At 44.7% G+C, this 20,272-nt stretch overlaps 1 protein-coding gene across 1 annotated transcript in view; it reads right to left on the bottom strand.

The window, feature by feature from the left end:
• The window catches only part of GNRH1 (gonadotropin releasing hormone 1), a 42,238-nt gene extending 27,812 nt beyond the window's left edge, over window positions 1-14,426 (bottom strand). The window contains exons 1-3 of the mRNA XM_069617596.1: window positions 14,353-14,426; window positions 13,601-13,742; window positions 2,024-2,119 (exon numbers count right to left, since the gene is read on the bottom strand). Coding sequence (XP_069473697.1) covers window positions 2,024-2,119; window positions 13,601-13,741 — 237 coding nt within the window. The 5' untranslated portion in view covers window position 13,742; window positions 14,353-14,426. The remainder of the gene's footprint in view (window positions 1-2,023; window positions 2,120-13,600; window positions 13,743-14,352) is intronic.
• Between the last annotated feature and the right edge of the window lie 5,846 nt (window positions 14,427-20,272).

Raw genomic sequence — 20,272 nt, 5'->3', positions numbered from 1 at the left:
AAGAGTACACAAGAGTATAAAAAGAGAGGAAGAACACCACTGGGGAAAATAGTGATGGCCAAAGAGGGACTGTCAGACCTCATTGAGAGTAACAGAAGAAAAGGAAATGCAGGTGCGATTACGCCCAGAGAGAGGAGCTTGAGAAACCAAGGAGGAACAAAGTAAGGGACGTGGAAAAGTCCCCTAAGGGAACTGAATGGACTGTTGCAAGAAATAGCAACAAACTATTTGAAAATCCAATATTGAAAAGAAATTGCAAAAAAGCAATCCCAGGAAAAGGAAGTCATTCTCCTGGTCTTTAGTTAGTTAGTATAAGTGGTAAGGACAGAGTAGTTTAGTTTGGACGGAGGACAGAATTTTCCTTTTGAGGTGAGACCAGACGATGAGCACCCTAGTTTAGTTAGGTATGGAAATCCTTAGAATAGGGAAGATTAGGAATTTTTCATATAATTTCTAATAAACATCTTCTGAAATGGAAAACCCCAGTCTCTCATTTTTCTGACCTACCACGGTACACATATGGATAATTCCCATTTCGATGTAGATTGAGCATTTGGATCAATTACCTCATCATTAATCGCTCAACCACAGAGAAATTTCCTCAAAGAGTGATTTTTATTCAAATTGGAATTAGGTTGATTTTTGACTTCTTTGCTTCTCTGTTTTTCCTTCTGTTCATTTGGGGAGGATTTTGTGTAGTAATCAGTGGCTCTGCCAACACCTCCTGGTCCAACTCACCCACCTCCATGATGTCGTCCAGTGAAATCATTGGGTATGGAGAGTTTTTGTTTTCGGGGAACATTGTTGGCCATTGAATGAGCTAAGCAAATGTCCTTGAGGTATACTTTCCTCATGATTAACAAGCTCAAGATTTTGCATAGGCATGGACGCTCTTCGTTTTCCGTTCATAGTGCTTTGGTGGTGCACCTTTAGTTTGTTAAATAGTTTACAAGGCTGTATTATGTTGAACAGTTTCTTTGATGTGATCAAATACCCGTACCATAGACTCTAGTACTAGGTGCAAGGCTGAGATGGAGGACTGTCCAAATGTATCCAGCGGAGGAGAGTCGATTACAATCGGACCCTGTTTGACTTCATGAGGTGTAACAAGTTATTATGCCACTTGTGGTCATGACACGTAAAAATGAGGTATATATTCCACAGTCCCCGAGGAAATGTCTTTACGTATAGACAAATTAGCGTCTTTACTTAACTTGTGGCATATTCTAATGGACGATTCGTCTAGAATCGGGGAGTCAGGTACATGTTCGACCGCCACGATATTCGGTGCTGGTTTGTTTCCACTCCTTCTACTGATTCATCAGTTTCCCCTTCCTACTTTAGTAGGAAGGGGCCTATTCAAATCCTGGCCTCTGTCGTTTGGATTTAGGTACATTATTTATCGAAAAGTTTGAATTGCTTCTCAAATTGTAGTTCGGGCCATTAGAACTACAATTTGAGAAGCAATTCAAACTTGTGTACTCACACACCCACTGCCTGCAGACTGCCACACCTCAGCTAAGAGCTTGCGCTATGCGCGGGGAGCTATGCTTTTGTGAGCACTGCAATAATCCTCAGTTGCAGAGGCTGGGCACACTCCGATAATAGTGCGAGTCAAGACTGCAGACTGACACTCTCCAACACTCCTCCGCAACGCGCCCTATGCATCTTTTTTTACCAAGAGAATCCTTATTAAAAACTTGAGGCTGCTACATGCCAACAGTAGTTAACGATTGACAGCAGCAGAAGCAAACCGTTACATACTGACCATAGCTATTTTGTATATAAAAAAAAATCCAACACTCAGAGGCTTCTAATTACAGGGCTAGCAAAGTAGAGCACACAGGGCAGTAATTTGCTTTGGGTGGCCCAAACACGTCCTCACAGCTATTGGAATTCTCTGCATACCTGCCAAGATAAGCTGAAACCACTAGGAGGGTATACTAGCGGACCACCCTGCAGCAGTCAGGGATCCCAGTGCCCCTGCTTTTGAAGGGCACTCCTTAAGACAGGGGATGCTTACCAGGGCTCCTCTCAAGAGGCTGAGGCGGGAGTTCTCCTGGGGAACTGTGCACTCCAAATGCTGGACATCTGCTGGTTTCTCCACATCATTGCCAGCCTAAAAAGGGGAAGAGCGTGAGGCGAAAACCAAGGCCTACCACATGCTTTTATGTACAAACACAAACTGCAAACAAACCATCAAAACACAAACATATTGACATAAAATAATCATAGACCATAGCGATCCACGGGTGATCTATTAATCGATGGGGAAGGAGGGGGTCGGAGTTAGCGAATTTAAAATCGAAATTTAACAAGGAAAGAGAAATTTGTTAAATGAACGTATTACTTTATTGGGCTGTTTAAGCAGACATTGCTGTTTAATTGAAAAAAAGAAAGGGGTCTGGAAAGAGCCTTGGAGGGTGACTGTGAGAAGCGGCCTTGAACTCGGAGGGAAATTTGCAGTCACACCTAATCCCTATTGACTGTCCCCATGAACCAACGGTCCTACGTTGACAGAATGCATCTGGGCGGACTGCAAGCATGGAAAGTTTAAAGAAGAAAACTGGCAACAACTGAGTCACTTCAAGGAATGGACGAGAACTTAATGCATTGGGAGTTCAGAGCGCCACCATGGCATAATTTAGATACATTACGTCAGAAAGTCTCAAAGTGAAAAAGAAGGGCAAATGGGTGTTGCCAGTAAAAGGTTCCACTAGAAAAGACTTAACATGTGAGCTATACTTTTGGTGGGCTGGTACAATTCATTTGAGCCTGGACACAACTGCTTGACATGGCCTTTCCAATGACACCAGACCAGCTTTGGAAGGGGCGCGGTCGGCATCGTGTTTTGATCAAATGTGTTCTGACCCTGATAGTAAATGTCCCATGAAGTATGGAGAGTTTCAAGGACTGCAGCTCAGTTCGCAATATGGAGGCCGGTGCATCTGGGCAGAGGCGACGAAGAACGAGTGCCGAAAGAATCCGAAGAAAATTAGCCTTGAAAGCATGCAAACTCTTGGAATCCCCAAATGGAGGCTTTGCCCCAGAAAGCAAACAGTTTGAAAGAGAAGCAGCACATATCAACTGGCTCAAATATGTATGTGCTAATCCAAAAACACCAGCGTGCTCCCTGTTTCCCCCCCTTCCCTCCTCTGCTGGAGCCCCTTTCCTCCTTTCCTATCTTCTCTCCTTCAACCTTGTCTTCTCCGCTGGTATTTTTCCCTGAATTTTTAAAACATGCTACTTTTCAGGGAGGTGGCACTTAGATGGTTGTCCCAAACTCATGGATTGTCTCTCTCCAGAAAATGTGCAACAGGTGGCGACCCTAGAACTGCTGTTTAATAGTGTTCCTTGGTAGCGCAGGTAAAATCTTTGAAAAAATCTTATTGACAGATTTAGATTTTCATTTACACTTTCGGCTTTGGCCCTTTCGTGACAGCATAAGAAATACAAGCGATAAAACCACATGGTATAAACAACACAATACAGTAAAAACACCACAGCAGTCTTACAATATTGAATAGGAACATGCTCGTAACCCTCCACTTAAAAGCGCTTAGTAAAGTACAGAATTGCATCAAAATAGGTTGGACACGCTTAGAGCTCAAACAAAGCTCAAAGGTCGCTCTTGCCCAGTGGGGAGAGCGAGGAAGAGTAAGGCTAAGATTGAGTTGAACATCCTTGCTCGCAGCCCCAAAATCCCTATATCTCAGAGGCTCTGAATTGAGGGGCTACTAAACTTGTTTGCCCTATGACACCAAGCTCCATAAATGAAACTTGCAATTGATTTGGTAATGTGGGCATAAAAGTCTCCCAAAAGAAACAACAGGGCAGAATTAGGGTTATCACGGAATCCTTCGCTTCTTACGAAGTGCAGGGTGCATTCTGCCCTATCATAAGCGGGGCATACGATAAAAAAGGAGACAGGTCCTCCCTCTCTGCCATGCACATTTTACAACTTGGACTAGACTGACCTTTCCATTTGTTAACGGTAGAGGCTGGAGGTAGAATGTCAGCTTGAGCGAAGGCGAATACTTGTCTGATCTGCAGATTGGCACTTGTCGACAGATCTGATCGATGGTCTCCCCCTACAACAAATATGTCAGCCCAACCTATGTGGGCCAAGCTTGCCAACTCCTCCTCCATTGCCATCCATCATCTTACTCCTTGGGCTTCTTCAAGTTGGGGATGATCAGATTCCAAAATATGGCTAAAAGCTAATTTGCTGAGGTTCTCTGATCATTTCTTCCAATATGGGGAAATGAGGGATTGAGAAACATGTTAATGCCATGCCAAGTCTTGCAGCCCTCTTGCATGAGAGACCGCCCTCTTAAGAGCATATCTGGCCGGACCGTCCATTAACCTTCTCTCCTGTTTCTTAAAACCAACATCTGTATACAAAACAGCTGATGGAAAGCTTTTTGGTAAGTAGAAAAGTCCTACTTGACTGACAAACTTGTCAAGGCCCCATAGCTCAGCACCGTAGGCAATGGTGCCTCCGAACTTTCCACATCAGGGGTTCTCCATTTCAGCAGCAAAATCATCCCTGCGTTTGCACAACAGGTTTATGATGGCTCCGCCTACGATAGATGCTTTTCTAGAAATCGACACAATCTAGGCTTGGTGTGAATAGTGCACCCAAATATGAGAAACTGCACCATGTCTATTGTTGTTTCCCCATCATCGTGGCGCTGTTACAAGAAAGCTTACTTAGTTACATGACATGAAAAAGCAGGGGAGAAACAAGAAGAAGAAGACATGTGATACCATGTAATAGGTTCTCTGATCTGCCTCTTATTGGCAGAGATTTTTCAATGGGCTGATGATCAAGCACTACCCCCCAGGACGCAGACTCAGGGCTGGATTAAGTTGCGGGTGTGCAGGGTTTGGGGGCAATCATTTGGGGCCCAGGTGATTGCCAGCATCTCTGCAGCAAACACATTAGCCAGCTGAGCTATGTTACACACCCATCTCTACAGCAGACACCTTAACAATCAGAGACTGACTGGGATTGTAGTTTGCACCTGCTGAGCTATTTCTCCAGCCTATCCTAGGTGATTTCCATAGAGTGCCCAGTCCTCCGTGCTGTTTTGCTAGGGCTTGATGGCTTACTGATTACCAGAGCACAGCACTTTAGAGAAGCACTGAATTAGTCAAATGAAATATCATTCGTGAAATACTTTTGAACTTGCCTCTCGAGGAGGCACATATTGTAACTCTGATGCCAAACAAAAGAAACAAAGCTGGAGACTGGTGAGGCAGATGGTGGCCAAGCTGATAAAGTGTCACAGCTCTTGTTTTTGGAACCAATTGCATCACCTCCACGGCGTCTCTTTTGAGCACACACACATGTAAATCACTGTCATGAGTGCCTCCCAAGACACCAACTCTTTATACAGGAGCAGCAATCGTGTACACATTCCGTGTTAGCTCTGTTCGACAGTGATTCTAGTCTAAACCAATGGACAGCATGAACAAAGGTGTCTAAAGAGTGTTCACAGCTTTCGGTCTCTGCACATGTGTCCACTAAATACACAGTCAGGGTTATTTCTTGGAGCGGGCAAAGGCAGATAGCTGACCCTGGGCATAGGTACTTCGAGGGTACAGGATCAGTTGTTCCCGGCTAGTGTTCCAAGATTTATTTACAAACCCTGTTCCTGTTTATCTGTTTTTGTTTGCTTTGCATCTCAAGTACAAAGAAAGAAACGGAACAGATTCTATAGTGTGTTTTTAAAATGTCTTTTTTGCCAGCAGAGCATTTTAAACGAAGAGTAATCGGTAGTAGATGGCTGTATGTACAGCTGTGTATGTACAGCTGTGTATGTACCGCTGTCTGTTAGTGGCATGTCCCTTAAGAAATGTAAAGATTGTGTCACTAGACAAGTTAGCGGGGGACGGGTTGGGGGGTAAAAACCAACTCCATCCTGTGTAAAACAATGGCAAGCAGCTGATTAAGTCTCCATAGCACGGCTGTAAAACCCATAGAGCATTGAAGTTTCCATTAATAGATATCTATACCAAGTAGAGTTGGGAAGATATGTGGTCTTGTACTTAATTGCAGACTTGGCTCAAATCACAGCTTCACCACTTAATCAAATTGTGTGATCCTGGGCAAATTATTTAATCCCAATGTGACTTACCTACCAAAATTAGGAGTCCAAGGAAAAGCCACACAGGATGTGCTCAAATATATTTATTGACAAATAGCCAACAATTATGGGCTGTGGATATTGAAAATGCTATATTTGTTGCAATATAATCACTGTACAAAGAAATGGTTGATGTTTCGAAATATTTGGGTTGTACTGAATATCTTTGTTATGGGTGCTGCCAATTGTGGAGAGCCATTTCAGTAAATGGCTACCCTCTGTATCACGCACCCAGGTTCCTGCCCTCCCAGTTGCACATCAGCACTGCCCTCTGGCAACCTTACAACCCCCCATAGTGGCACTTATCCATCACCTGCTTTTCTGCACTTAACTCTAACGCTGCCACCTGCTGGCCACACTTCTGTTTTTTCAATGTTTGATCCTATGTCTTGCACTTGCTCCTCCCCAGGCACTTCTCCCCTTCCCCCTCCCCTGCACTTGCGCGATCTCAGTGTCACTGGGCCTAGTAAGATCATTGTCTTGTTCCCCTCCCTTGCCTCGTTGTGCCTTGAAACACTTGTGTATAGGCGCCATATAAATAAAATATATCATATCAAATCTGATACTGTCCTTTGTGGCTCAAGGGGGGCTATTGACTCTAGTGAAACATTAAATTAAGATAAAAATCATCACAAAAAAATGACACAACAAAAATACACTTTTGAGGCAGCATAATCCAGGTGGTTGCGCTTTACACAATGAACATATGCAAGCGACGATGAAAGAATTCTATTTTGCATTGTTATCAGCATTGACATGTCTATTTCTTGCTTTAAAGTGCTTTACTACACATTCCTAAAACTAGTTTTTCTTTATATTGCCAACATTTTATAATGTTGGGGAGGGATTGTAGTGCAGGCTACCCAGTAAAGGGGGGGCATTCCAGTGTTTCACCCTGGGTGCTTTGTTGCCTAGAAACTGCCCTGCAGAGACTTGCACGAAGGGTTGAGGATGTTGTGCCTACTCTGGACTTTGTTGGGAAAAGGGGGAAGCAGGTTTTGCACACGGAGCAGTCGCCGCACCTTCGGAACTATTTCCACAATTGTTTGCTGTGTTTTTTATTATGTGTGTGAAAATAAATCTGCTGCGCCTTTTTATGCCAAAAGGAAGAAATGTCTCACTCTGCAGCTTACTGGTTGGGAAAGGAAGGGGCCAAGAGTAATGTATGTTGGCCCAATAATGGACAAATGCCCGGGTTATACAAGTGGCCAGCGCTCCGCTTCCATATGTTGGCGCTATTGTGAACCGCAGTTAAATCTATACAGCTGACTAACAGATTGCCTTCTTTCACATTACAGGCAGTTCTTGAATTAAACATATGACGTGTTGCTTCAAAACTGATTTACTTTCACGGTCACTCAGACTAAATAGAATGTGTTTTTTATCATCGCAACCACACACAGTGACTTTCCTTTTTAAAGAGCCAATTCTCGTGGCAGAATCAGCCTTCTTGTAAATAATAGTTTGGGAAATGTGGCAGCAGAGGTATTGACTACCAGCCAGGTAAGTTGCACAAAGACAGTGAATGGTGAAAATAGATTTCCCATTACAGAATTCTAATTATCCTTTCAGAGCTGGTTACCTCGTGCAGCGCAAGTAATAATAATATGTTGCCAGCTGCTTTTCTCTTGCACTGCATTAAGAAAAAAATACGAATTCTCTTTGCATCAAAGTTGCTACTACGGATCATGGCAACCGGCCATCACAGCTCGTTCAGTTCGCAAGGAACTGAACACGTGTTTAACAGCAGATAACTGCAAAGGCATTGGCTCACAAGCAAAAGTGTGATTCCAAGTATAAAAAAATAAAAAGGCAAGATGTCAAAATCATCTGTATCTAGGGGGGGCCTTTGTCCAGGGCCACTATAACCATGAAGCATAAGGTTAATCAGCTCCCCACAGCCCCCCCGACTCAGTCTGGTTTTCAGCCTGGCATGTTAACTAAGACGAATTGCCCAGTTTGGACCCAGCAATAACACATACGGAAAGACAACCTTATGTGGCCTTCCTAACTTGGCCAATGCAAGGTACTCCAAGCCCTGGTTGGGGTGCTATGATCAAAAGCTATGCTAACATGTTTTTAATTCGATTTCTTTTCAAATGCTTTCGCCAAGGTTTTTGTAGTGAGCAAACTTTGCATTCTATGTTCTTGACAGGTCTGGTTTGTTAGCCACGCCCACAATTACTTCTTTTGGACTGGAGTTTCATCAGAGCGAAGCTACTCCACAGCCAACTTGCCATTGCCACTCCACCCGACCCGCGCGGACATGGCACTCATTCAGTTTAACAGACCGACTCAAAAACGAGGCAGCATCTGCGGAACCCCAGCCGACCAGCGACTACAACACAGAAGCAATCCAAATTAATATCCACATGTCAAAACAGGAATTGGTGAACAAACCGAATCATGCCAAAACGATCCACTGAAATCTAATCAATGCTAGATCAATGTCCAAACATGCCACCAAGATCCGCAACAGAGGAATCGACGTCCTATTCATAACTGAAACATGGCTAGACGACAATTACAAAATCACACTCCATAACAGCCTCCCCGACAACTTCAATTGCGTACAAGCAAACAGGAAAAACAAAGAGGAGGAGGACTGGCAATAGCTTACAAGGAACACCTACAAATTAAAATAGAAGACCCATTAATCATAGATAACTGCAAATCTCTAATCCTCCGCCTATCAACAAACCCCAAAACAAACCTCCAATACATTCTGGTATACAGACCACCGACTTACGATGAAAAGTTCATGGACACCTTTACAAAAGCAATAATCAGCCAAGCCATTGAAGAACACATGATAATCATTGGTGACCTCAACATCCGGTTTGACGAAGAAACCACAATCACACAAAAAACCCTAGCCATACACTAGACACAATCTTCACCAACAAAAACCTCATCACCACGGCGCCACCAATTCAGATCCTCTGGAGTGACCACCTCATCATCCCATTCGTGATTATGCTGGCTACACCTACAACCAAGCAACCGAACAATCTGCCAACCATCATGAAAAGATACTGGAGGACCATCAAAAAAAGCAACTTAACTGAACTACTGGAAATCAACAAACCATCGGCAACAACCATGGACGAAGCCGATCTCAACAGAAAATCAGAATGACTTCACAAATAGATTACCACAACAATAGACGAGATCTCCAAGGAAAAACCTTTCACACCATCACGCAAAAGAACGACAGCAAAATGGTTTACCACGCTACTCAAGAAGAACAGCTGGATAAAGCTCAAGTAGGCTTCAGACCAATTAGAGGAATGGAACAGCACTGCTTTCCATCTCGGACGATCTAAAGGCGAATGCGGACTCAGACAAAAGCACAGCTCTGATACTTCTGGATCTCTCCGCAGCATTTGACACAGTCGACCACAGCATTCTCATCGGGAGATTGGAAGAAATAGGAATCACCAACCTAGCTCTAATATGTATTAAATCCTTCCTAACAAACAGAACAGAAATCATATGGATCGAACCTTTTAAATCCAACCCAAGAGAATCCACATGCGGAGTGCCACAAGGATCATCTTTCTCCCCATTGCTCTTCAACATATACCTTGCTCCACTAATCAAGCTCATTGTTTGTTTGTTTGTTTACTGCATTTATAAAGCGCACCAGACCTGGAGTAGCAGGGCGCAGAAGGATATGCGAAGCTTACATATGTTACAGATATACAGGCAAAGTACGAACTGTCGACATTACATCTGAAATAATACAATATACAAGACTTAGGTTGCGCTTAGAGGCACAATAATTTACATCTAGGTAGTTGGCACTATACACAATTTACAAACTCGCAGTAGGTCTTGCTGACATACCCTAGTTTCAGGGCGGACTAATTCTCAGTCAGGTTGAGGTGGATAATGAGCTTCTTTCTGAAGAAAGAGTAGGGGAAGTCGGCTCTCAGCTGGTGTGGCAAGGAGTTCCACAGTTTAGCAGCCTTCACAGGGAAACGGATGCCACCAATCTTAGAAAATTTGAATCTGGGTACTATCAAACAAATAGTATTATGGGTTCTGGTCGGTCTACTGGAAGTTCTTCTGGATTTTCTGTCAATGAGGTAGCTCGGTGCCACGTTGTGTAGTGCTTTATGTGTCAAAGAGGCGATTTTTAGTTGTATTTTATTGTGGGTCGATAACCATTTATGACGACATCTGATGGCAGAGATATGCAGTCTTTTGTTGATGCCTAGTGCAGCTCTAATGGCATTATTTTGTAATATTTGGAGTTTTTGTATGATGGTTTTATTAGCACTACTGTAGAGGACGTTGCAGTAATCTAAACTTGATAGAATTAATGCTCTGGCCAGTATAAGGCAACTGTCATTGGAAAGGAAGGGCCTGCCGGCTCTGATCAGTTTACAGGTATATGATGTGGTAGAGGCCAGAGAATTTAGTTGTTTGGTAAAGGACATTGTTGCATCCAGGTAGAAACCAAGAGTTTTTACCTCCTTGGAGATGATGGTATTATTACCGTCAATGATGAGAGGCATATTCATGTCCTAGTTTGGAGATGTTAGATGGGGAGCCAAGGATTATCAGCTCTGTCTTGTCATCATTCAGGCATAGGCCATGAGTGGCCATCCATGCCTGAATGATGAGATAAATTCTATTCACCAGCGCCAGGTCCTTGCCATGATCCCCAGAAAGCGGGAGGAGAATCTGAGTGTCATCTGCATAGTGTAGGTGACACCCAGAAGGTCCAGATCATCGAACAGTGGCTTGGTGAATATATTGTAGAGAGTGGGGGACACACAAGAACCGTGAGGGACTCCACACATGATAGGGGTAGGGTACGCAGCTGCAGAGGGAGAGAATACTCTGCTGGTTCTGTCGCTCAAGAAGGATTCTCTCCATTTAACAGCGCCTCTAGAAAAGTGGGCTGCTGTATCAGGATGCCTACAGAGGACTTTGTGATCAACCAAGTTGAATGCAGCTGTGAGATCGAGTAGCAGTAATAATGCTGTTTTCCCTTGGTCTCTAAGCTCATCGATTTGTGTCTTCAGGTCTATCAGTGCAGTTTCCGTCCCGTGTAATCGTCGGAATCCTGATTGACGGACTCCTAGGAGTTTGTGCTGTTCGAGGTGTTTTTGGATCTGTAAATATGCAATTGTATCCAAAATTTTAAGAAGAAAGGGTACTGTTGTGATGGGGCGGTAATTGGTAGTGATAAGTGGGTCTAAGGTTTGCTTCTTGAGAAGCGGAAGTACCCAAGATTGTTTCAAATTGGCTGGGACGGTGCCGGAAGCAAAGGAGGCATTGATCAGTTTGGAGATGAAAGGGGAGAGGTCTCTCACAGCCTCTTTTATGATATGTGCTGGGCAGATATCACCCTTACATTTAGATGGCTTGAGAGAGAGGATAGTTTTTTCCACCTCAAGGATAGTAGTTTTGGTGAAGCAGAAGGTGATGTTTGGATCGGAGGTATTTACATTAGGTAGGAGGTGGTGGGTGGTTGGTTGAGATAAGTTCAGGGAGTCTTTTTTGTTTTTTATTTTAGTTTGGAGGGTGTTAATTTTATTGGTTAGTGCTAGTTGTATCTCTGAGCACCAATTCTTGTCTTTAAGGCAGATGTCAGGGGGAGAGATAGGGGACTCTAGCTCTTTTAGGATTGAGAATAATTCTTTCATACTGGAGTTGGACTTAGCTATCCGTTCATTGTAGGAGTTTTTTAGCCTGGCAGATTTCTTTTTTATAGTGTGATGCAGTGGACGCTAGCTTCTTTTTATTTTCGTGGGAAGGGCAAAGGCGCCAATCAGTTTCGCATTTTCTTTTTAATAGAAGAAAAGTCATTAAAAGACAGCCTCATATGCTACAACTACGCAGAAAACACATCACTGGAGGGCTGCCTCAAATACCTCTACGACTGGATGAACTCAAACAACCTCAAACTCAGCCTGGGCAAAACAGAAATAATGATCATATCCAAAAACGGAGAAAACAACCACAGCATCCCATGGCCAATTTAACTTGGTACAGCGCCAGCTCCATCGACAATAGTAAAGAACCTGGGAGTTTTGATGGACACCAAACTAATGCTAGAACCACAAGTAAACACTAAAATCAAGAAATGTTTCTTCCTCATACGCGCAGTAAAACGGATCCTACCATTTCTCTCTTTCACCCACAAAACGTGCATCATCATCATCATCGCTCTCATCATGTCCAGAGTAGGCTACGCTAACAGCCTACACCCAGGAATGCCAGAACGACTCTTAAAAAAATGTCAACGCATCCAAAACGCTACAGCCAGACTCCTGCTCAAACTACCACGAAAAGAACACATTACACCGGCACTGAAAATGCTACACTGGCTATCAATAAAACAACCAATATAGTTCAAATCAATGTGCATAACGCACAGAGCAGTCCACGGCCAAGGAGCAGAGTTCCTAAGGGAGAAAATACGCATCTACCACCCAACAAGACTACTCAGATCAAACAAAGACATCCGCCTAGAACCAAAATCATAAAAGAAAAGAAGATTTGGAGGATCGTCATTCTCTCACCTGGCGCCAAAAACCTGGAATGAGCTACCAAGAAACATACGTAACAAGAGATCATCTTCAATTTAGAAAACTACTCAAAGCTTGGCTCTTTCACCCAGAACAGAAGGAAATGACTAATAAGCACATACACAATGGGAAACAAGAACCCCAGAGAGGGAACCCATCATTCCTAACTTCCTACCTTTACCTCCCCTAACCAGAAGGAGCGGGGAGGATACCACTGACAAATACCATAATGCCAAAGTGGAAACATAGGTAGACTAGGATCTCACACGCACACTAGGCAAGGAGGGACATTGAGGGCAGAGGCAGTACGGAATACCCACATACCGCTAGTCTACAGAGGAATCATAGGCAGGTAAGGACCACCAATGCAGAAAAGAGCAAGAAAGGAGCTGAATCCTGCAATCTTTACACCCCAACACCAGATTGGGGGAACACGCATACTTCAACCAGGTACACATATTAATAAAGTAACACGGAGGAAAACGGCCACCCCATCATACCTTCCAATGAGACAGACAAACTACAATACCAAACTCAAAGAAAAAACGGAGATGTGGTACAAAGAACAGAAACGCAAAGATTAATGAGATTTTCTTTTAAATAAAAAAAATAAAACCCTACTAATCCAAAACTAGAACATCTTCACCACACCGCAACAATTGACAAAACACATAACCCGTCTTCAGCAGCACATGCGAACTCTCACCGATCCAATAACCGCACTCAAGCTCAGCACAAGGTGGAAACCAAACTGAAGCTGCCAACAGGACATCACAGCTCGCACTATCCTAGTCGCGCTACACTGTACTAACCCCACCCCTCCTATTTTGGATCCGCCAGAGCGCCTGTGGACCACTTCTGCTGGTGACAATGCGCGGTACAAATACCTTTAACATAACTCACATCTTGGAAGGAGTCCAGGAAGTTTTCAGAGTCTCTCTTCCCTCCCGGTCGTAAGCCGTAGGACCAGTGCTGGGCGCAGCATAGCTCCATGGACAGGACAAACACACAGATCCCAGCGAGATGCTTCCCCCACACTTCCATTCTACGTAAAACAAAACACAGGATGGAGCAGAATCCAAGGCAGGTCCCCAGACACCCAACGTAGAGGCAATGTCTCCTCTGTTCATAAGCATCTCATCAGACCATCTAGAAAGCAATGGCAGCTGGAAGGTTGGCTTTGGGAGCACAACTTTAGCAACTTCACTAGCATGTAATCACATATACATTTCAAATCAACACTTACCAAACACGTTGTGCCTTTAAGAGGCCTGAGCCAACAGTGCAAATTTAATCGGTAAAATGTCATCAAAGGCATAAGTGGACATATAGAATCTAGAAGAGTTGGGCACGGAAATGGGAAATGTAAGAGAATGCCCAATAGATCAGCACCTCGGAAGACCTGTCAATCTTGGTCACACTTCTGCGGTGTTTGGCTCTCCAGATGATTTGGACTACAATTTCCTTCAGCCCTGGCTAGCACAGACAATGGTGAGGGATCAAGGGAGTTGTAGATCAGAACATCTGGAGAGCCAAAGGTTGCAGACCCCCTGGTCTAGGGTGACGTCTGGGAAGCCCCTATAGCAAATGGTCATATCTGGCGTACATCATTACCCTAAAGCCCATAGGTTCTAGCATTCACAAGATCATGTTACCTGGCTGATAAGAGAAGCTGCAATGCTCTGGAAGCCAAGTCCGGCGAGTGTGATGCCTGCTCGTAGGCGCTGCCTTTCTTTGTATTTATATAGTCGTGTTTGTTCCAGGCTTCTTGAGATAAGTCCTGTAATTGATGCACTTAACTGGTAATAAGGTCGCCCCCCCTGCTGTCCAGTAGACTGTTGTCACAGGTAGGATTACAAGAGAGAAAACAACCTTTACCGCTTCCCACTGTGGGAGTCGGAAGCACTCTGTGTGTTCCATTTTGAAGATCAGACAGATGGGACATTTTAAACCCCTCCTCCCATTTACATGGAGGGATAAGGAGGGTTTTTGGGTGGGAGATGGTGAATACATATAAAGACATGTGCAAATAAAGAGGCGAATATCCTACTAAAAAGAGAAAGTTTGACGCATGTCGGTCAACATTTTGACACAGAAAAAGATACGGCAATGCTCCATGCATTCAGCACATAATACAGGAATCAGCACGTCCTTTGAGTTCAGAGGGCTTGAGTTGGAGTGTACTTTAGCAAAGGTGCTAAACAGTCTGTTCTGAGGACCTGTGAGGCTTACTCCTCTTGAGATAAATCATCAAAGCCTTTTGAACATCCAAACAATGGAGAATTCTATCGGCTTCTGTCTGCAGATCTGGAAAAAATACTGGTAATGAAATGTTCTGGTATGTGTGGAAGTCTGAGAACACTTTTGGCGAAAACAAAGTGCGGGTCAGTAACATCGCTTTGTCTCTATGGAAGGAGAGGTAGCGCTACTCCATTCATAAAGTCTGTACGTCGCCGACACGAGGGGCTGAGGAGATTGGTACCAGAAAAGTAGTTTTCTGTGTCACCAGGTGCAAGTCAACTGATGCCATTGGCTCAAAGGGCTTGTGCCGGAGAGCTGTCAAGACTATATTCAAATCCCAGCTCGCCATTAGATAACTTTTAGGGGGAAACAGATGGACAAGTCCCCCAAAGTGATTTTTGGTGACTGGGTTGGTAAAGGATACTAGCCTCTCACTGTTTGAGAAATATGCTCAGATAGTATCGAGATGTTCTATACGATGTGACTTGAATTCGAATGAGCAAGACTTGTCAAGAGGGAAAGGATGTCTTCTGTTGTTGCCTGTAGAGGATCCTTTGACTTTCCTAACATCCAATCGCTTAAACAAAGCCATTTTCCTTTGTACTGTGATCAACTGGAAGGTGTCTGGGAGGCCCCCATTACCTCGATGTTGGCGTCTGACAATCCCAAGGGGCCGTAGATGAATTTTTCAGATTCCAGAGCACCATGGTAAGCAATCGTGGACAAGGTTCTATTGCCCCTCTAAACCCCTGCTGGCAACAAAGTTCCAGAAGCGCACAGCCAGAGCACATGGTTTCGCCAACCTGGTGCCTTCCTGCTTGTCGATGTAAAACATCGTCACTACGCTGTCTGTCAGTATGCGAACATTGGAGTTCTTTATTGCAGACATAGAATGCCTGAAATTCTAGGAAGGTTGCCTACAATTCCAGGAAGTTTGTGTTCCCGGGAATCGTCCTCGTTTCACATGTCTTGGACTTCAAGATTCCCCAAGGTTGCTCCCCACCCTGACAGGGCAGAGTCAGTTGTGATAGTGAACCGATTAGGGGGATGCTGGAAAAGGGGTGTATAACCAGAGGTTCCCGTCATCTGTCCACCACAGAAGATCTTGCTAGAGCCAGGAAGGAATGGAGACCACTTTGTCTTTGACCAGAGTCTAATTCACCACCAGATGTAGCTGGGTGCAGTGCATTTGCATCCTGGCCATGGGGACCGGTGCAACACAGACCACCATTAGGCTCAACGGACAAAGAAACCACCAAGTGGTTGTTTGAGGATAAGGCAGGAACAGGGCTACTGTCTCCAAGATGTTTTTTTATTCGTGCGTGTGTGTTATATTGACTGACAGACCCAGTGAACAGCAGGTGGAAGGAGGCTTGGACTAGGGACTGTGTTCTGATCAGCCAGTTGTCCAAGCCGGGATACAGGTGATTGCCTTTGAGGTTCAGTAATGCAGCCACCACTGCCATAAGCTTGGTGAAGACCCTTGGGGCCGCACTGAGTCCAAAAGGTAAGACTTTGTACTGATAGTGGTCATGGCCTATGGAAAACCGCAGGTAATGTTAAAGGACATTTGTACCACGTACTATCACCACCGGAGTGGTCCCCTGGCGCTCTGGCAGGTCTGAAAGGGAAAGGGGGTCGGGGGCTGAGTTAGTAGGACCGAGCGGGAAAACGTGCAAGAGAGCCGTGATTCGCTGTTGGCAGCTTCAGTTCAGTTGACACTGTTCGCTGCGCTTAGGTGTGCTTTTCGGTTCGTAGCCGGCGTGTTCTGTTGTGCAAGGCTATGTGTAATTTCTTTTGTTGTTGCAGTGTAGTGAAGTGTGTGTGGTTTGGGTGCTTTGGAGGTTTCGTTGAGTTTGGTTAGAGTTTGAGAGGTGTATGCAGAATGGCGACATTTTTAGTGGGTTGGTTAGTGGTATCTCAATCTAGATATGATGCATGCTAATTTCCAAATTCTTTCAAGATGTGGCGCGTGAATATCTCCATAATTCTGTCTAGATGTGACATTTACTAATATTCATAATCCTGTCGCGTTGTGACGCAAGCTAATATTCACAATTCTATCTAAATGGGAGTGTGCAGATCTGTGTCCTGCCTGTCCACAGCTACCAGCCAGTTGCCCAGCTGAAGTGATGGTCAGATAAGTGAGGATGAAATCACCTTGAATTTTTTGGGGGTAAGAAAAGATTGAAGGCGGAAGGTCTTGTACTGTCCGTAATCCAGCCTTGTTCTTATTTTGAATGGTAAAGAACCTTGAGTAAAAGCAAAGGAGGATCTTTCTATATTGCTTCAATGAGGAAATTATCTCTATGAGAGGGAGTTTGAGCCTCTTTGTAGGAAGAGGGTGGGGAGTGGAATGGAAGAGCGAGGAAGGCAGAAGTCCTTGTTTACCACCAAGAGGAAGCAGTTGTGGCTGGCTATGTTCTTCCATTGGGCAAAATGATGACTAACTCTTCTTCTGACTGCAGAGCTATGGATCTGCACCCTCACATCACTTAAACTGCTTGGTTTCAGGAGTGGGGGAGGACTGGGAAAGAATCCCCAGGGTGACGGACATGCTTGCTTTTTGCGTGACGCGCTGCGAGATCTGTCTCGTCTACTTTGGCAGTTGTGAAAGCCTTGTGGAGACCTCGCCATGCTCCAATCTCTCTGCGCCGACTGCAGGATTCTGATTACTGAGGCCAAAGCTGCTTTCTACTCCACCACTGCGGAAGCCTCTAACTGGAGCAAAACCCTCTTTGAAGTAGTAAAGCATTGTGCTGAACCTTCACCTGACCCCGAGGTACCAGCAACACAGGACAAATGTGACAGAATCAACACATTTTTTAATCGAAAATATAGAGAAAATCGGAGCGAACATCAAAGCAAACTCGCACAGCATTATTGCCCCCTGCACTGAGGCACACACACTGCCCCTCTGGGCTAATTCTCTCCCCTGGTGCGACAGTGAGGCAGAGTGTAGTATGTGGATCAATGATCCACTGCTGCAGCCTTGCCCCACTGTACGCACATACAGATATTCATGATATACACGGACTTAGTCCGTTTTATCTGCACACCCATTCTGTGCGTGTCTGAATATGAAGGTTATCCCTTCTCTTATACCCATTCCTTTGGGCATATATTTAAGTACCCCCCAAGAAACCCCCATGCTTGTCCTCAGTGTGGTTATCTCTCTAAATTTACCCCAACATCACTGGTACATGTCCATTATCTAGCGTGCCTTCTGACGCGCTGTTATTACATGCAGACTAGTCCTCATCCAAGATGGCGTCCATGAAGCTGTAGCGCACGTCGCCTCCATGGAAAACGTATAAACTAATGGTAGCCGAGGGGCTCGTCTTGCAGACAGGCGGCTCGGCGGTGCTCCCTTACCTTACAACGAAGAAGGTACGCAGCCGGGTAGTCGCGGGTAACCGTGATCCCTTGATCTCTGTGTCGGTGCTGGTTACCGGCTATTTCTGTGCGGGACAAACGCGTTAGATATAGATCGAGATATGACCAATGGACAGGAGAGGTATCTCTCCTTGTGATAAGATCCGCACTTTATTACTCTTTGTGACATGCATGATGGCACTCTGCATGATCACATGTGAGACGCTTAGAGCCAGGTTTAACTTAAAATATACCTAACACACATGTAAAATCGAGGACAAGCGACTTTTTTAAATCTGGTTATAATTAGGTACTGCTACATGGCAGCAATACTTGAAAGGGTCTTTAAATATCTGTTCCTTTCTCCATTCCTCCATCATTAGAATACATGGAGTGAGTGTTGCACTCTTCTTTTGTCACTACCCGGGAGTCAAACAAACTTTCTCCACCGGGTAAGTGATGATCCCCAAATATTTCAATTTCGTATTCCAATTGCGTATCTTCAAAAAATAGACACTGGTTAATTCAAGTAATTTTAATACACAGGTAGGAGCATCCTTTCCTGCCCAGTACATGGAGACATGGTTAGTTCTACAACTATATTGTGATACCTTACATAGTGATTGAGTTATCATTTACTTCAAATAGGACTAAAATTAGGATATGTTCATCTCTTTAGGATGAAAATAGCAAATTCTAAATCTGAACATGTAACGCTCACCTGACTCCCACGGAGGCGCTGGCCTGGTTTGGATTGCTGTGGCCTCTTCTAGGGTGATGCGCAGGACTCGGAAGATGGAATGGACCGCACCCCCAAATCTGGCTTGTCTGGCTCGTAGAAATATCCTTCTGTGTGTGAAAAGGGAGTATTAACAATCTGCGGGATAATGCGTAGGCCTCCCACTCCCCTTCTCACCCTCCACGAAACCCTTCTGCGATTCCCCGTGAAGTCTCACCTTAGGGTCTGAAAGGACAAGCTCTCCATCCTGCTTCTGATGCAGGGGCGCGTTGTAATCCAGTTACTTCACTGGATCATGGATTGTAGAGAGATCAAGTTTGCTTGACCTTCCCGATAAAGTACTGTGAGAATTCTGTTTATAAGTATGAGCCCGAAATAATAATTGTCCGTTGTCTCTATTTCAGGTGCAGAACCAAAATTTTGAGTTGAGCAATGGAACCGACGAAGGAAACTCAGGTGAGTCGTTTGATGAGAGGTTCCTTTAGTGTCCTTGCATTAATGCACTAATGCTTGTGTCTTTTTTCCCCCAGAGGGGCCGGCGTTCGGAAATGCCGGAGATATGGCACCGACCCGAAGTGAGAGGTGCAGTTCCAGTAGATATCAGGTAAGTCTTTAATGAGAGTTCAGGTAATGTCTTAGCATTCGCTCACTAACGCTGATGTCTCTTTTTTCCCCTTAGGGGCCGGGGTCCGGAAATGCCAGGATGCGGCACCGACCCGAAATGAAGTGGGATTGACCCAACAGGTAAGTCTTATGATGGCAAATTAAGGTTTTCTTATTCTCTTCCCTAGCTCACCTTTGTTCTTGTCTTTTTCTCCCTAGGCGCTGAAATGTGGCTGAACATGGAGGCGCCTAGTAAAGGTGAGTGGAATGCGGCGCTGCAGCGATCGATGCGATGTGCTTTTAAAATTAATGTCTTCCTTTTCAGGATCGTCGGCGAAATGTGTCCGGAAAGCGGATTTAGCAGGTAAGGACTCTTCTTTCTCCTATTCTCTTCTCCCTTTGCAGGTGTTCCAGGATGCTGGCGGGCGTGGCAGAAGTCAGGATGCAGGAGCAGACACGGTGAGCGTCCATCTGCTAGATGCAGAACAACGCGAAGCGTGAGTTGCTGCTTGGGCGTGGCTTAAATAGCCTTCAAAGTAGTTCCAGGTATGTATCCTTCCTCTCAGGTATGTATTCTTCCTCCGGCCACACCCATGTGGTTAAGTAGTCCCCAAAGA

The sequence above is a fragment of the Ambystoma mexicanum genome, chromosome 10 (assembly GCF_040938575.1).
Source record: "Ambystoma mexicanum isolate Mex_15411 chromosome 10, UKY_AmexF1_1, whole genome shotgun sequence".
Classification (NCBI taxonomy): Eukaryota; Metazoa; Chordata; class Amphibia; order Caudata; family Ambystomatidae; genus Ambystoma; species Ambystoma mexicanum.
The sequence above is the reverse complement of the archived record's forward strand: the minus strand, read 5'-3'. Positions and strand labels throughout refer to the sequence as shown.